Here is a 16,095-nt window from a genome sequence, read left to right on the forward strand (position 1 = left end):
ACTTGCTTCCTTTTTATATACCTGTTGAAGTTCTTACTATCTGTTTTTATGTTTCTTGCTATCTTCTCTGCCTTTACCATTTTTTTTGTCGTCCTTTGCTGGTTTCTAAAAATTTCCCAATCCTCTAGCCTTCCACTGTTCTTCGCAACATTGTATGCCTTTGTTTTCTTTGCTTCCTTAGTTAGCCAGGAATGATCCATCCTTCTCTTAGTCTTTGTTTCTCACTGGAATATATCTTTGCTGAGGGTTATGAAATATCTCCTTCAATGTTTGCCACATCCCTTCTACAGGCTTACCGTTTAATATATTTTCCCAGTCCACTTTAAATAACTCTGCCTTCAGATCTTTGTATTTACCTTTATTTAAGTTCAGGACACTAGTTTGAGACCTGGCTTTCTTACCCACAAACTGAATTTGAAATTCTACTGTGCTATGATCACTCTTCCCAAGAGGATCCTTCACTAAGAAATCATTAATTAATCCAGACTCATTACACACAACCAGATCGAGAATAGTCTGCTCCCTGGTTGGTTCTACAACGTATTGTCCCAAGAAACCATCCCACATACACTCTCTGAACTCTTCCTCAAGGCTACCTTTGCCAATTTGATTTGTCCAATCAATATGATTATTGCCATACCTTTCTTACAAGCCTCCATTATTTCTTGCTTTATACTGTCCTACAGTGTGGCTACTGTTTGAGGGCCTGTAGACCACTCCTACCAGTGACTTCTTTCCCTTATTATTTCTTAATTCTACCCAAACTGATTCTACATCTTGATCTTCTGAACCAATATCATTTCTCACGACTGCATTGATCTCATCCCTTATTAACAGAGCTACCCCACCTCCTTTTCCTTTCTGCCTATCCTTACGAAATGGCAGATACCCCTGAATATTCAGTTCTCAGCCTTGGTCACCTTGCAACCACATCTCTGGAATGGCAATCAGATCATACCCATTGATTTCTATTTGTGCCATCATATCATCTGTCTTATTACGAATGCATCGTGCATTCGGATATATAGCTTTTAATTTTGTCTTGTGTGTACACGCTTTGTCCCTTTCTGTCATACTCTGATTGTCATTACCCCTATTGCATTTTTGTTGTCTTTCCCTTTGACGTTTTAAATTTACGCTCTCCGGATCCCTTCCCCGCCCGTCCCCTCCTACTATTTAGTTTAAAGTCCGAGTTATTCGATTCGCCGGGACACTGGCCCAGCCTGGTTCAAATGAAGTCCATCCCGATGGAACAGCTCCCTCCCATCCCAGTACTAGTGCCAATGCCCCATGAATTGAAACCTATTCATCCCACACCAATCTTTGAGCCACACGTTCATTTCTCTGATCCTATTTACCCTATGCAACTTTGCTCGTGGCTCAGTTAGCAATCCAGAGATGATTATCTTTATGGTCCTGCTTTTAAATTTAGTCCCTAGCTGCTCATACTCCCTCAGCAGAACCGCTTTGTTTGTCATTGGTACCTACGTGGACCACAACAACTGGATCTTTCCCCTCCCACTTCAACTTCCTCTCCAGCCCAGAGGAGATGTCCTTAACCTGGCACCGGGCAGGCAACATAGCCTTCGGGACTCACGCTCTCGGCTGCAGAGAACAGTATCTATCCCCCTAACTATACTGTCCCCGACCACTACCACATTTATTTTTACTCCCCAACTTGAATGGCCCCCTGTACCACGGTGCTGTGGTCAGTTTGCTCATCCTCCCTGCAGTCCCTGCTCTCGTCCACACAGGGAGTTAGAGCCTCGAACCTGTTGGCTGAGGCTCCTCTATCACTATGTCCTGGGTCCCCATACCTGCCTAGCTCGTAGTCACACCCTCCTGTCCCTGACCATGGACCAAATTTGAATTATTTAACTTCAGAGGTGTGACTGTCTGCAGGAACACAGCATCCAGGGTAACTCTTCCCCCTCCCTGAAGCTCGGACTCCAGCTCATCAACACAGAGCCGCAGTTCCTCGAGCTGTAGACACTTGCTGCAGGTGTGGTCGCGATGGACCTTAAAAGGTGTCCACCAGCTCCCACATGTTGCAGCAGTAACACATCGCCTGCTCTGCCAGCTCAAAGATATTTTATTTAATTAAGTAAGTTTTGAAGTTACTAATATTCAGTTTTTAATCCCGGCTCTTCATTTAAATCAATGCCCAACAAAGAGAAATACTGACCAATCACTTTCTTGCTTTCCTGCAATGTCACTGTTGTGCATGTAAACCTGTAATTACCATGTCTAACCACCAGAGGGCTTATCCCCTGGAGTCCCAAAAGATCCCACAATCCCTTGGCAGCACCTGTATATAAGGAGGCCCCACAGGCTGGAGAGGCACTCTGAGATCTGTAGTAAAGGACTACAGTCACACTTACTTTGAGCTTGCAGTATCTAGTCTGACTCCTTATCCAAGACGAGATACAGATGACGAACCCCAATGCAACAATGCAGAGAACTGTGGGCATCCTGGAGAAATTTTTGGAGGGAGATGATTGGGAAACTTTCATGGAGCGACTTGACCAATACTTCGTGGTCAATGAGCTGGAAGGAGAAGGGAACGCTGCCAAACGAAGGGCGATCCTCCTCATCGTTTGCGGGGCACCAACGTATGGCCTCATGAAAAACCTGCTCACTCCAGAAAAACCCACAGACAAGTCATACGATGAGTTGTGCACACTGGTCCAGGAGCATCTAAACCCGAAGGAAAGCGTTCTGATGGTGAGGTATCGGTTCTACACGTACAAGAGGTCTGAAGGCCAAGAAGTGGCGAGCTACGTCGCCGAGCTAAGGCACCTTGCAGGACATTGCAAATTTGAAGGACACTTGGAGCATATGCTCAGGGACTTCTTTGTACTTGGCATTGGCCATGAAGTAATACTTCGCAAACTTTTGACTGTAGAGACCCCAACCTTTAGTAAAACCATAGCGATAACCCAGGTGTTTATCTCCACCAGTGACAATACCAAACAAATTTCCTAGCACACTAGTGCTGCTGCAAGTACTGTGAACAAAGTAACGTTGTTTTCGAATCAAAATGTGCATCGCAGGGCTTGTACATCCGCAGATGGCTCAGAGTCTGCCATCAAGGGTGGTGAATACAAGGCAATTAACACCTTGTTGGCACTGCGGGGGTGATCATCGATTTTATTCATGCCGCTTCAAAGGATACGTTTGCAAGGGCTGTGGAACAATGGGACACCTCCAACGTATGTGCAGGCGAGCTGCAAACCCTGCTAATCCTGCAAACTACCATGTTGCAGAGGAGGACAGATCCACGGTGGATCATGATGAGCCAGAGCCTCAGACCGAGGAGGCAGAGGTATATGGGGTGCACACATTTACCACAGAGTGTCCCCTGATAATGCTGAAGGTTGAATTAAATGGACTCCCGATGTCCATGGAGCTGGACACTGGCGCAAGCCAGTCCCTAATGAGTAAAAAGACTTCCGATAAGTTGTGGTGCAACGAGGCTTCAAGGCCAGTCCTGACTACCAAACTGAGAACGTACACAAAGGCACTGATTCCCGTAGTTGGCAGTGCTACCATAAAGGTCTCCTACGATGGAGCGATGCACGATTTGCCACTCTGGGTGGTACCGGGACCTGGCTGGGAAAGATACGCTGGAACTGGGATGACATCCGAACGCTTTCGTCAGTCGACGACCCCTCGTGCCCAGGTCTTAAGCAAGATCCCCTCGCTGTTCGAACCAGGCATCGGGAAGTTTCAAGGAGCAAAAGTGCAGATCCATTTGATTCCGGGGGCGAGAGCGGTACCTTACATGATGAGAGAGTGGGTGGAGATCGAACTGGACAGGCTGCAACGAGAGGGTATCATTTCGCCGATCGAATTCAATGAGTGGGCCAGTCCGATTGTTCCAGTCCTCAAGGGAGACGGTACCGTAAGAATCTGGTGATTACAAAGTAACTATAAATCGTTTCTCACTGCAGGATCAATACCCGCTACCAAAGGCAGACGACCTATTTGTGACGCTGGCGTAAGGGAAAACATTCACGAAGCTGGACTTGATCTTGGCCTATATGACGCAGAAGCTGGAGGAATCTTCGAAAGGCCTCACTTGCATCAACACCCACAAAGGTCTTTTCATTTACAACAAATGCCCGTTTGGGATTCGATTGGCTGCGGCGATATTCCAGAGGAACATGGAAAGCTTGCTGAAGTTTGTCCCGCGCACCATGGTCTTCCAGGACGACATCTTGGTTACAGATCGGGACACCGTCGAGCACCTGCAGAACCTGGTGGAGGTTCTTAGTCGGCTTAATCGTGTAGGGCTCAGGTTAATACGCTCGAAGTGTGTTTTCCTAGCGCCTGAAATGGAGTTCCTGGGAAGAAGAATTGTGGCGGACGGCATCAGTCCCACCGATTCGAAGACGGAGGCAATCAAAAACGCACCAAGACCACAGAACGTGACGGAGCTGCGGTTGTTTCGATGATTCTTGAACTATTTTGGGAACTTCTTACCAGGTCTTAGCACATTGTTAGAACCCCTGCACTCTTTACTGCGTAAAGTTGATGAATGGGTATGGGGTAAAAGCCAAGAAAATGCTTTTGATAAAGCTAGGAAGCAGTTGTGTTCAAACAAATTGCTTGTTGTACAATCCATGTAAACGTTTGGTACTAGCATGTGATGTGTCGTCGTACAGGGTTGGGTGTGTATTGCAACAAGCTAATGAATTTGGGAAATTGCAACCGGTTGCTTATGCATCCAGAAGTCTGTCTAAGGCCGAGAGGGCATACAATATGATCGATAAAGAAGCGTTAGCGTGTGTTTACGGGGTATTTCAGAACAGAATGGCTCCACATTCTACTTGGGAGGACGGAGCACTGGCACTTGAGATTCTCATCGTATTTACATTGATTTTCTTTACCATCAATGACTGACAGTAAAGCAATGATTACTGAAAACTGAGAATTGAATAATTCACTAGCCTTTTTCTGTAAAGCTGCATTTTGGAGCTATACAAAAATCATATTCTACCAAAGTTTATGGTTTATCGTTTATCTTTTGGAGCTAAGAACAGTGTGTGCTATTGTGGGGAAACTTGGCATTTAATTAAAAGCCCCATCCTTTATCTAATTTATTTTTTTTTCTAAACTTGTATTCTGTTTTTTAATATCTCATCTTCTGAGATATCATGCATTATGGGTAACTGTGGGGGAATCTTTTGACCATTCTTAAAAAAAAAAATACATTCAACACCAATTCATTTTAATTATTACGTCTAAACATTCTAACTCAAAGCAGTCATTGTGAAAGTTAGTGATGGTTCTCCTTGCATACAAGTAGGAACTTCCCGTTTGAATATTTTTAAAAGTTTAGGTTTAAAATGATAATTTAATGCTCGACTGCATTTAAAAAAAAAACTTTTTAATGGCTGAATACATTAATGTAAATTAAGATACCCATTACAGTTGGATAAAATAGGACATTCAAAGCCTTTGTTCACTGTAATTGTAAGAAATTTTAAAGTGCAACCAAATACGTGAAGATTGAAATACATCTTCGATGGGTCGACAAAAGAACTTTCTTAAGTGCTTTTCCCAATTCCCAGTATCTTTGAAGGAAGACCTGCACTTCTTCAACAAAAAAAGTTGTGGGGGGAGGTTATAATGAGTTAATATAATGCTCTCTCTCTTCTCAAACTGTGACTAGTGGATAAGGCTCCTCTGGAGAATCAGTTCAAGCAGGATCAATCCAGCATCTGGGTGGCAGGGCCATAAAACACAAAGTTGCCCACAAATTAACACTGAAATATATGACTGGCATGAGAATTTTTTTTAAAGTGACATTGATAGGGGGTGCTCTTCTGATGCTGGGCTTATGACCTGTTATTGGGGTAAAGTAGAAGGGAATTTTATTTCTGCATCCAACAGTCCTTTTCCTGAAATTGAATTGCTTAATGCTGATGTAGGGCGAGCATATAGAAAATGTATTCCATTCGCAGCAATGACATCCTTCAGCTTGGTGAACACAAAATGCAGTGTAGTGTATAATAATTAATAAATCCATCACTCTGCAGGAGCTCTTTGTAATGTGTAATTGTTTTTATTCTTTTCTTTACCATGGCCAATCAGATCCCGAAACAGGATCTGGAGGATTGAAGAATCAGGGTGGGTGCTATCTCAGCTCAGCCTGAACCCCATGAGCCTTTACAAGATAGTTTGGTTGTCAAACTTCTAAATTCATGATGCATGTTTTGAATGTGACTTCACTGTTTATTCATTTCTTGTTGCTTTGAAACCATTTCATAGTTTCCCGGTGACAGTGTGGTGACTGGCCAGGGCCGAATTAATGGGCGACTCGTTTATGTCTTCAGCCAGGTAATAAGATTTATGTTTGAATTTGAAGTTTCTCTACTTAAAGGATTGAGTTACTGGAAGTACCACTCCCTTATGGGCCAAAACACTGGGGGTGGATTTCCCCCCAGAACAGTATATGGGCAGTTGGCCGGTGGAACATACCAACCAGTTGCCTGGTTGCCCTACCAGGAGGCACTGTCCATTTCAGGGTGGCCCCGCTCCTCGGTGACCTTTCTTCACAATAATATATCTGGGGGTCATGAAGAAATGGGAATTGTTGCCACATAATGTATAATAGAAAATGTATTCCATTCGCAGCAATTCGCAGTATAATTCAAAATAGAGAACCTCCACAAAATTTTTGCTTTAAATCTCAAAGCAAAGACTGGTAATCCTTTATTTTTTGGTTGCATCAGTGACATGGAATGTCGCATTTAACTTAATTTGAAGAATGACAATGGATAGACCTAAAATAAATAATCTCAATGTTACCATTGGATCTCAATTGGAAAGGTCAGCAAAAGTGTCTCGCTTTTGTTTGGAGATCAAGGTGATCACTGTTTCTCCTTTTTGTCTGCCTTCATTTCCTTTGAATTGAGATAATTGAAAACATCCGGTACCTTATTGTTAAGATTTTAATATTCTTCCAGTACTTTAGGCTAATTTCTCTAACCTGGACCTGAATGATCTCAAAGCTTACACAAAAGCAAAATACTGCAGATGCTGAAAGAAAGGTTTTGGCGAAAGGTCATCGACCTGAAATGTTAACTCTGTTTCTCTCTCCAGATACTGCCTGATCTGAGTATTTCCAGCATTTTCTGATTTTAGATCACAAAGCTTTGACCTTTTTGACATCTTGAACCTTGCAGATTCAAAATAAATGAAAATTCTTCTCTGAGAATTCAATAAGTTTGAGTAAGAGTAGAGGATATATGACAAATGAGAGAAATGTACATTTTGCTGAAGTATTTTGAAAATTGACCAGTTAATCCGCTGGTGAAACTTTTCTGTTGCCAGCTTCCAATGGAAAAGATAGATTGGCAACCAAAATATATATTGTGGAATAATGATCTGTTTATTTTAAAATACATTAACCCATCATGCCCCCACACAGATAAATTATGACTCTTAAACCGTTCTGCCTTACTGATGCATCCTTAACCTCTTCCTTGCCCCTGTTTGGATCTGACCTCCACTTATGAAGTGCCTTGGTACGCTTTTTAGGTTATGGAAGCTACTGCATAAGGGCGATTTTTTTTTTTAAAGTAGTGTTTTTCTTTTTAAATGTGGGGTGAAAGTGCTGCAGTATCCAGACCGGCTAGTTATACAATGTGAAAAACAAAGCAACTTCAGATTTTTGCACAAAGCTGATACATATTGCATGTTGTTCACAGTATGATTTTGTTTCCTTTTTGCAGGATTTTACAGTGTTTGGGGGAAGCTTATCAGGAGCTCATGCACAGAAGATCTGTAAGGTAAAGGATAAATGTGTGGAGGTGACATTCAGTCATGCCCGAGTGTGGGCCCTTGTTGATGGAAACGTAACTTAGAGCTGCATTTGAATGGAGGGTAGAGGTGCTACACATACAGGATGGTTATCTTTTAAACTTAGTAGTTAGACTTATCAGAGCAAAATACACTAATGCTTTATGGTTTAATAGGATAGCAGTCTTGTTAAATTAAGGGTGGCGTAGCAGATATGGGGCTGGATTTTCAGTTGCATAACGGCCAGAGGGGGCGGTAATGGGAGCATAAGAGGTTACTGACCGGGAGCACAGTGTTTTGTGCCCCGATCGAAAATTCATTAGAGGCTCATGAGGCGCAAATCAGTAGTGCCTGGCTGCTGATCATGACTTATTCCTGGTGCATTGACCACGCTTGTGCCCCAGTCGCTAAATTCAGTGCGTGTGCCTCATTGATCGCCCACCAATAATGTCTGGGGGAAAGACAGTCGGTACAGGCTTGCAGAGTCGTTAACCGGTGGCTATTTAAAAGGATGAGGAAGCGCTTCCCTCGGAGGTCACAGTTCGTGCTCTGTGTAAGCGTTGCACTGAGTGTGAGCCTCTGAGTTTGCAGCGGCAGACAGAAATAAAAAAGTTCAGCTTGAGAAAAAGTGATTTTGAAAACTTTAATGGGTGCATTTCTATGACTCTGCTTTTCATAGAAACCTAGGCCCAAGTTTCCACATGCGGCAAAACGGGCGCCCCTCCGAGCTGGGCGCCCGTTTTTCGCGCCTGAAAAAAACGCACTATTCTCGAGCACTTTGCAGTTCGATGTCTGCTTGGCGCGGCGCACAGAGGGCGGAGCCTACCACTCGCGCCGATTTTGTAAGTAGGAGGAGGCGGGTACAATTTAAATGAGTTTTTTTCGTGCCGGCAACCCTGCGCGTGCGCGTTGGAGCGTTCGTGCACGCGCAGTCTGAAGTAAACATTGGCACTCGGCCATTTTAAAAAGTGCTGCAGAAAAAGTGAAAATTTGTTTATTGAACCCTTGCAAATGCTTGCATTTTAATTTTCTTGATATTTCTGTGTGTGAGGGTGAAGGAGTGCATTCTGTAATTAAAGATAGACTGTGATAAACGGGACACATGCACTTGTTTGAGACTATTCAAATTCTTTGTAGCTGTTCAATTTTTAACATTTTTTAATAAAACCACACTGCCCTTCCATGATCAGCACTGAGGCTTCTTGCAGCTTTCTCCCCCTGCCGTCGGTCGGGCCTGAAAGGCCTGCCTGAAGCACTTTCACACAAGTAGGAAGATGGTTTATTTAATCTTTTCTTTGCTTATAAATTTTTATTCAGGTTGGATTTATTTATATAATATTTGTATAAGTATAACTAAGGATTTATTGTAGAATTTAATGAACCCTTTCCCCCCCCCACCTCGTTCCCGACGCCTAATTTGTAACCTGCGTCTGATTTTTAATGTGTAGACAAGGTTTTTTCAAGCCTACAAAAATCTTCACTTGCTCCATTCTAAGTTAGTTTGGAGTAGGTTTTCACTGTGGAAACTTTCAAATCAGGCGCCAGTGGCCGGACATGCCCCCTTTTGAAAAAAAAATTCTGTTCAAAAGTAAAACTGTTCTACCTGACTAGAACTGCAGAAAACTTAAATGTGGAGAATTCCGATTTCTAAGATACTCCGTTCTCCACCAGTTGCTCCTAAAAATCAGGAGCAAATCATGTGGAAACTTGGGGCCATAGAAAATAGGTGCAGGAGTAGGCCATTCGGCCCTTCGAGCCTGCACCGCCATTCAATAAGATCAAGGCTGATCATTCCCTCAGTACCCATTTCCTGCTTTCTCTCCATGGCCCTTGATCCCCTTAGCCGTAAGAACATAAGAATTAGGAACAGGAGTAGGCCATCCAGCCCCTCGAGCCTGCTCCGCCATTCAACAAGATCATGGCTGATCTGGCCGTGGACTCAGCTCCACTTACCCGCCCGCTCCCCATAACCCTTAATTCCCTATTGGTTAAAAATCTATCTATCTGTGACTTGAATACATTAAATGAGCTAGCCTCAACTGCTTCCTTGGGCAGAGCATTCCACAGATTCACATCCCTCTGGGAGAAGAAATTTCCTCTCAACTCGGTTTTAAATTGGCTCCCCTGTATTTTGAGGCTGTGTCCCCTAGTTCTAGTCTCCCTGACCAGTGGAAACAATCTCTCTACCTCTATCTATCCCGTCTATCCCTTTCATTATTTTAAATGTTTCTATAAGATTACCCCTCATCCTTCTGAACTCCAACGAGTAAAGACCCAGTCTACTCAATCTATCATCATAAGGTAACCCCCTCATCTCCGGAATCAGCCGAGTGAATCGTCTCTGTACCCCCTCCAAAGCTAGTATATCCTTCCTTAAGGTGACCAAAACTGCATGCAGTACTCCAGGTGCGGCCTCACCAATACCCTGTACAGTTGCAGCAGGACCTCCCTGCTTTTGTATTCCATCCCTCTCGCAATGAAGGCCAACATTCCATTCACCTTCCTGATTAACTGCTGCACCTGCAAACTAACTTTTTGGGTTTCATGCACAAGGACCCCCAGGTCCCTCTGCACCGCAGCATGTTGTAATTTCTCCCCATTCAAATAATACTCCATTTTAATGTTTTTTTTTCCCCAAGGTGGATGACCTCACATTTTCCGACATTGTATTCCATCTGCCAAACCGTAGCCCATTCACTTAACCTATCTAAATCTCTTTGCAGCCCCTCTGTGTCCTCTACACAATCCGCTTTCCCACTAATCTTTGTGTCATCTGCAAATTTTGTTATAATCTACTCTGTCCCCTCTTCCAGGTCATCTATGTATATTGTAAACAGTTGTGGTCCCAGCACCAAACCCTGTGGCACACCACTGATCACCGATTTCCAACCTGAAAAGGACCCATTTATCCCGACTCTCTGATTTCTGTTAGCCAGCCAATTCTCTATCCATGCTAATACATTTCCTCTGACCCCATGTACCTCTATCTTCTGCAGTAACCTTTTGTGTGGCACCTTATCGAAATCTAAATACACCACATCCATCAGTACACCTCTATCCACCATGCTCGTTATATCCTCAAAGAATTCCAGTAAATTAGTTAAACATGATTTCCCCTTCATGAATCCATGTTGCGTCTGCTTGATTGCACTATTTCTATCTAAATGTCCCGCTATTTCTTCCTTAATGATAGCTTCAAGCATTTTCCCCACTACAGATGTTAAACTAACCGGCCTATAGTTACCTGCCTTTTGTCTGCCCCCTTTTTTTAAACAGAGGCGTTACATTAGCTGCTTTCCAATCTGATGGTACCTCCCTAGAGTCCAGAGAATTTTGGTAGATTATAACGAATGCATCTGCTATAACTTCCGCCATCTCTTTTAATACTCTAGGATGCATTTCATCCGGACCAGGGGACTTGTCTACCTTGAGTCCCATTAGCCTGTCCAGCACTACCCCCCTAGTGATAGTGATTATCTCAAGGTCTTCCCTTCCCACATTCCCGTGACCAGCAATTTTTGGCATGGTTTTTGTGTCTTCCACTGTGAAGACGGAAGCAAAATAATTGTTTAAGGTCTCAGCCATTTCCACATTTCCCATTATTAAATCCCCTTTCTCATCTTCTAAGGGACCAACATTTACTTTAGTCACTCCTTTCCGTTTTATATATCTGTAAAAGCTTTTACTATCTGTTTTTATGTTTTGCACAAGTTTACTTTCGTAATCTATCTATCCTTTCTTTATTGCTTTCTTAGTCATTCTTTGCTGTTGTTTAAAATGTTCCCAATCTTCTAGTTTCCCACTAACCTTGGCCACCTTATACGCATTGGTTTTTAATTTGATACTCTCCTTTATTTCCTTGGTTATCCACGGCTGGTTATCCCTTCTCTTACCGTCCTTCTTTTTCACTGGAATATATTTTTGTTGAGCACTATGAAAGAGCTCCGTAAAAGTCCTCCACTGTTCCTCAATTGTGCCACTCTTTAGTCTGTGTTCCCAGTCTACTTTAGCCAATTCTGCCCTCATCCCACTGTAGTCCCCTTTGTTTAAGCATAGTACGCTCGTTTGAGACACTACTTCCTCACCCTCAATCTGTTACAAATTCAACCATACTGCGATCACTCATTGAGAGGATCTTTTACTAGGAGATCGTTTATTATTCCTGTCTCATTACACAGGACCAGATCTAAGATAGCTTGCTCCCTTGTAGGTTCTGTAACATACTGTTCTAAGAAACAATCCCGTATGCATTCTTTGAATTCCTCCTCCAGGCTATCCCGTGCAATTTGATTTGACCAATCGATATGTAGGTTAAAATCCCCCATGATTACTGCCGTTCCTTTTTCACATGCCTCCATTATTCCCCTGATTATTGTCCGCCCCACCGTGAAGTTATTATTTGGGGGCCTATAAACTACGCCCACCAGTGACTTTTTCCCCTTACTATCTCTAATCTCCACCCACAATGATTCAACATTTTGTTCATTAGAGCCAATATTGTCTCTCACAACTGCCCTGATATCATCCTTTATTAACAGAGCTACCCCACCTCCTTTCCCTTCTTGTCTATCTTTCCGAATTGTCAGATACCCCTGTATGTTTAATTCCCAGTCTTGGCCACCCTGCAACCACGTTTCAGTAATGGCCACCAAATCATACCCATTTGTAATGATTTGTGCCATCAACTCATTTACTTTGTTTTGAATGCTGCAGCGTTTAGGTAAAGTGTTTTAATACTAGTTTTTAAACCATGATTTTTAGTTTTGACCCCTCCTGCAGCCCTTTTATATTCATACATATTGCCCCAGTGCTACTCTGCTCTGTTGCCTCCTGCCTTTTGCATTCTTTCTTGGGGTTCTGTTCATCTGAGCGCTCACCCACTCTGACTAGCTCCGAGCCCTCTCCTGGGTTCCCATCCCCCTGCCAAACTAGTTTAAAGCCCTCCCAACTGTACTATCAAAATCACCCGCGAGAACATTGGTCCCGTCTCTGTTGAGGTGTAACCTGTCCGACTTGTACAGGTTCCACCTACCCCAGAAGCGGTCCCAATTGTTCAAGAAACGAAAGCCCTCCCTCCTACACCAACGGGAGAGTGGAGAGCACCAGTTCCAACTGTCACAGGACAGAGAGTGGAGAGCACCAGTTCAAACTGTCACAGGAGAGAGAGTGGAGAGTACCAGCTCCAACTGTCACAGGAGAGAGAGTGGAGAGCACCAGTTCCAACTGTCACAGGACGGGAGAGTGGAGAGCACCAGTTCCAACTGTCACAGGAGAGAGAGTGGAGAGCACCAGTTCAAACTGTCACAGGACGGAGAGTGGAGAGCACCAGTTCAAACTGTCACAGGACGGGAGAGGATCTGAATTGGAGTTTGGCGCATGCGCAGTGGCTCGGTTAAATTTAGTGGCAGCATTTTTGTTAGTGTCCCCCCAGCTCTGGTGTGCAACAGTTGACTTAGCGCTCCTGTCAGCACTTCGACCGATTCTGACTAATTTCTGGGCGAGAGGCGCAAACATTTTCAAGGCGCTAAAAGTATCGCTGCACCTCGATTAACACATTTCTCCCCCTTGATCTTTTAGCCTCATTCTTTAGTTGTCTTATTTACAGTTCCTTCCTGTTCCCAACCACCATTCTCTAAGGTAGCCCACATCCACTTACTTAATATAGCTGCAACACATTTCTACACTTTGTTTTTAAAAGGCTTGATGTAGTTAAGCTGTCCTATGTAATATGGGAGGGAAGCAGGAAAGTTCCATGGGAATTGTCTCCTACTGAGATTTCTTGTACCTAGATTAATAAATACATTGCTCTGGTATAACCATTGAATACAAGAGGATGGGAATATTTGACTACCAATTTTAAACATACTGATTTATTCAGTGTTATGTATGTGACTTTCTAGATTATGGACCAGGCTCTGTTGGTGGGAGCTCCTGTTATCGGCCTGAATGATTCAGGAGGAGCACGTATTCAGGAAGGTGTGGAGTCCTTGGCTGGTTATGCTGACATTTTTCTGGTGAGATTACGAGTATGAAAAAATATTTTGAAGATGGAGAAGTCCCATTGTTGTACTTTTCTAGGTTTTTAATCTGGTTTCCACTTTTACTTAGAGGGGGGGAAAAAGAAAAATAACTTGTATTTATTATATTTCTAAGAAGCTAGGTGCTTTTTTGATTGGTTTTTCCACCTTGAAAAATACACTTTGAACCATTTTAAGTGTACAATAGAAGGCATGTGCATGCAGGTTGTGTTTACCGACAGTTCTGATAGCTTCTTAGAAAATAGGTGCAGGAGTAGGCCATTCGGCTCCTCGAGCCTGCACCACCATTCAGTAAGATCATGGCTGATCATTCACCTCAGTACCCCTTTCCTGCTTTCACTCCATACCCATTGATCAAATAGCAGCCTTGTATTTAGAGCTAATAACCTACTTTCAGTTCCCATTCTCTGAGCTCATTTAAAAAAAAAAATTAATTCTCAGGATGTGGTCGTCATTGGCAAAACCATCCCTAATTGCCCTTGAAAAGATGGTGGGCATTTTTAAATGCTACTGCTCGTTTCTTGTTGAAGTCCCTTGCTAAGGATAAGTAGGTGATGTGCTTGCAGGTTTCTTGCCACAAGAGTGGCCTGGGTGACTTTTGCTTTTTGTTCCTATGAATAAAAGCCAAGCCTACGCGAAATGGCCGGGAGGGAATGGTGACGTGGGAATACTACCACTTTGATATCTCTGCATGTCATATTTTCAGAATCTTTTTGCAAATATTGTAATGAGGACTACTCTGCTACTAGTGCAGAGTTATTTTAGGGTGTGAAATTTAGCGCTCAGCAGTGTATGCCCCATGGCATTGTTTGCACTAAGTTAGATATGCGGTTCAATAAGGACAGAAATGTTATGTTCTGTAATGTAATATAGAATGTATACTGCTAGTAATGTGGATCTATGTCCCTTTACACTATAAAGTCCAAATGTTAAATTTTAAAAAATAGAGCCTTGGGCGATTTAGAATTTAATTATTAAGTCAGAAAATTACAGAGCCGGTTTGGTCCAGGAACTTTGCAAATTGGAATGTGCTTGTAACATTCAGGCTCCAGGTAAGAAGTCGAGTATTTTAAGATTGTCTTGTCTCCAACAAAGTGTGATGCCTACATATGCCGACATATAACTTTCAAAATATAAATGAATATACTTAATTCTGTAATAATAGAAACATAGAAATTTACAGTGCAGAAGGAGGCCATTTCGGCCCATCGTGTCCGCGCCGGCCGACAAAGAGCCGCACGGCCCTTGGTCAGCAGCCCTAAAGGTTACATATAAACCTATGAACAATGACAGAAAGGCAAAGAGCACCCAGCCCACACAACTGCGACACCCCGTATACTGAAAACATCTATACTCCACCCCAACCGGAGCCATGTGATATCCTGGGAGAGGCAAAAACTAGGTAAAGACCCAGGCCAATTTAGGGGAAAAAAAAGATCTGGGAAAATTCCTCTCCGACCTATCTAGATGATCGAAACTAGTCTAGGAGATCACCTTGGCTGTATTGTATTCCCTGCAGTACGTACCATTATATCTACGCTGTCCAACAAAAGGTCATCCAGTCCAATCCCAATTACCAGCTCTAGGTCCGTAACCCTACAGGTTACGGCACTTCAAGTGCCCATCCAACCATCTCTGAAAAGTGGTGAGGGTTTCTGCATCCACCACTCTTCGACGCAGCGAGTTCCAGATCCCCACAACCCTCTGCATAAAGACCCCCTCAAATCCCCTGTAAACCTTCCACCAACTACCTTAAAACTATGCCCCCTCGTAATAGACCCCTCCACCAATGGCAATAGATCCTTACTATCCACTATGTCCAGGCCCCTCAATATTTTGTACACTTCAATGAGGTCTCCTCGTAACCTCTTCTGTTCCAATGAGAACAAACCCAGCCTATCCAATCTGTCCTCATAACTAAGATTCTCCATTCCAGGCAGCATCCTAGTAAATCTGCTCTGCATCCTCTCTCGTGCAATCACGTCCTTCCTATAATATGGCGACCAGAACTGCACGCAGTACTCCAACTGTGGCCTAACCAAAGTATTTTACAGTTTAAGCATAACCTCCCTGCTCTTGCATTCCTTATGCCTTCTTAACCACCTTATCTACCTGGCCGGCTACTTTGCGGGAATTGTGGACAAGCACTCCAGGGTCCCTTTGTTCATTTACACTATTAAGTGGCCTATCGCTTAATGTGTATATCCTTTCCTTATTAAGTCCTCCCAAAGTGCATCACCTCGCACTT

The 16,095-nt window shown here is 43.3% G+C and overlaps 1 protein-coding gene across 1 annotated transcript in view; it reads left to right on the forward strand.

Moving 5' to 3' along the window:
- Positions 1-16,095, forward strand: part of pccb (propionyl-CoA carboxylase subunit beta) — an 83,273-nt gene that overhangs the window by 26,522 nt on the left and 40,656 nt on the right. Inside the window, exons 3-5 of the mRNA XM_070883372.1 lie at positions 6,277-6,345; positions 7,743-7,799; positions 13,710-13,823. Coding sequence (XP_070739473.1) covers positions 6,277-6,345; positions 7,743-7,799; positions 13,710-13,823 — 240 coding nt within the window. The remainder of the gene's footprint in view (positions 1-6,276; positions 6,346-7,742; positions 7,800-13,709; positions 13,824-16,095) is intronic.

The sequence above is a fragment of the Pristiophorus japonicus genome, chromosome 6 (assembly GCF_044704955.1).
Source record: "Pristiophorus japonicus isolate sPriJap1 chromosome 6, sPriJap1.hap1, whole genome shotgun sequence".
Classification (NCBI taxonomy): Eukaryota; Metazoa; Chordata; class Chondrichthyes; family Pristiophoridae; genus Pristiophorus; species Pristiophorus japonicus.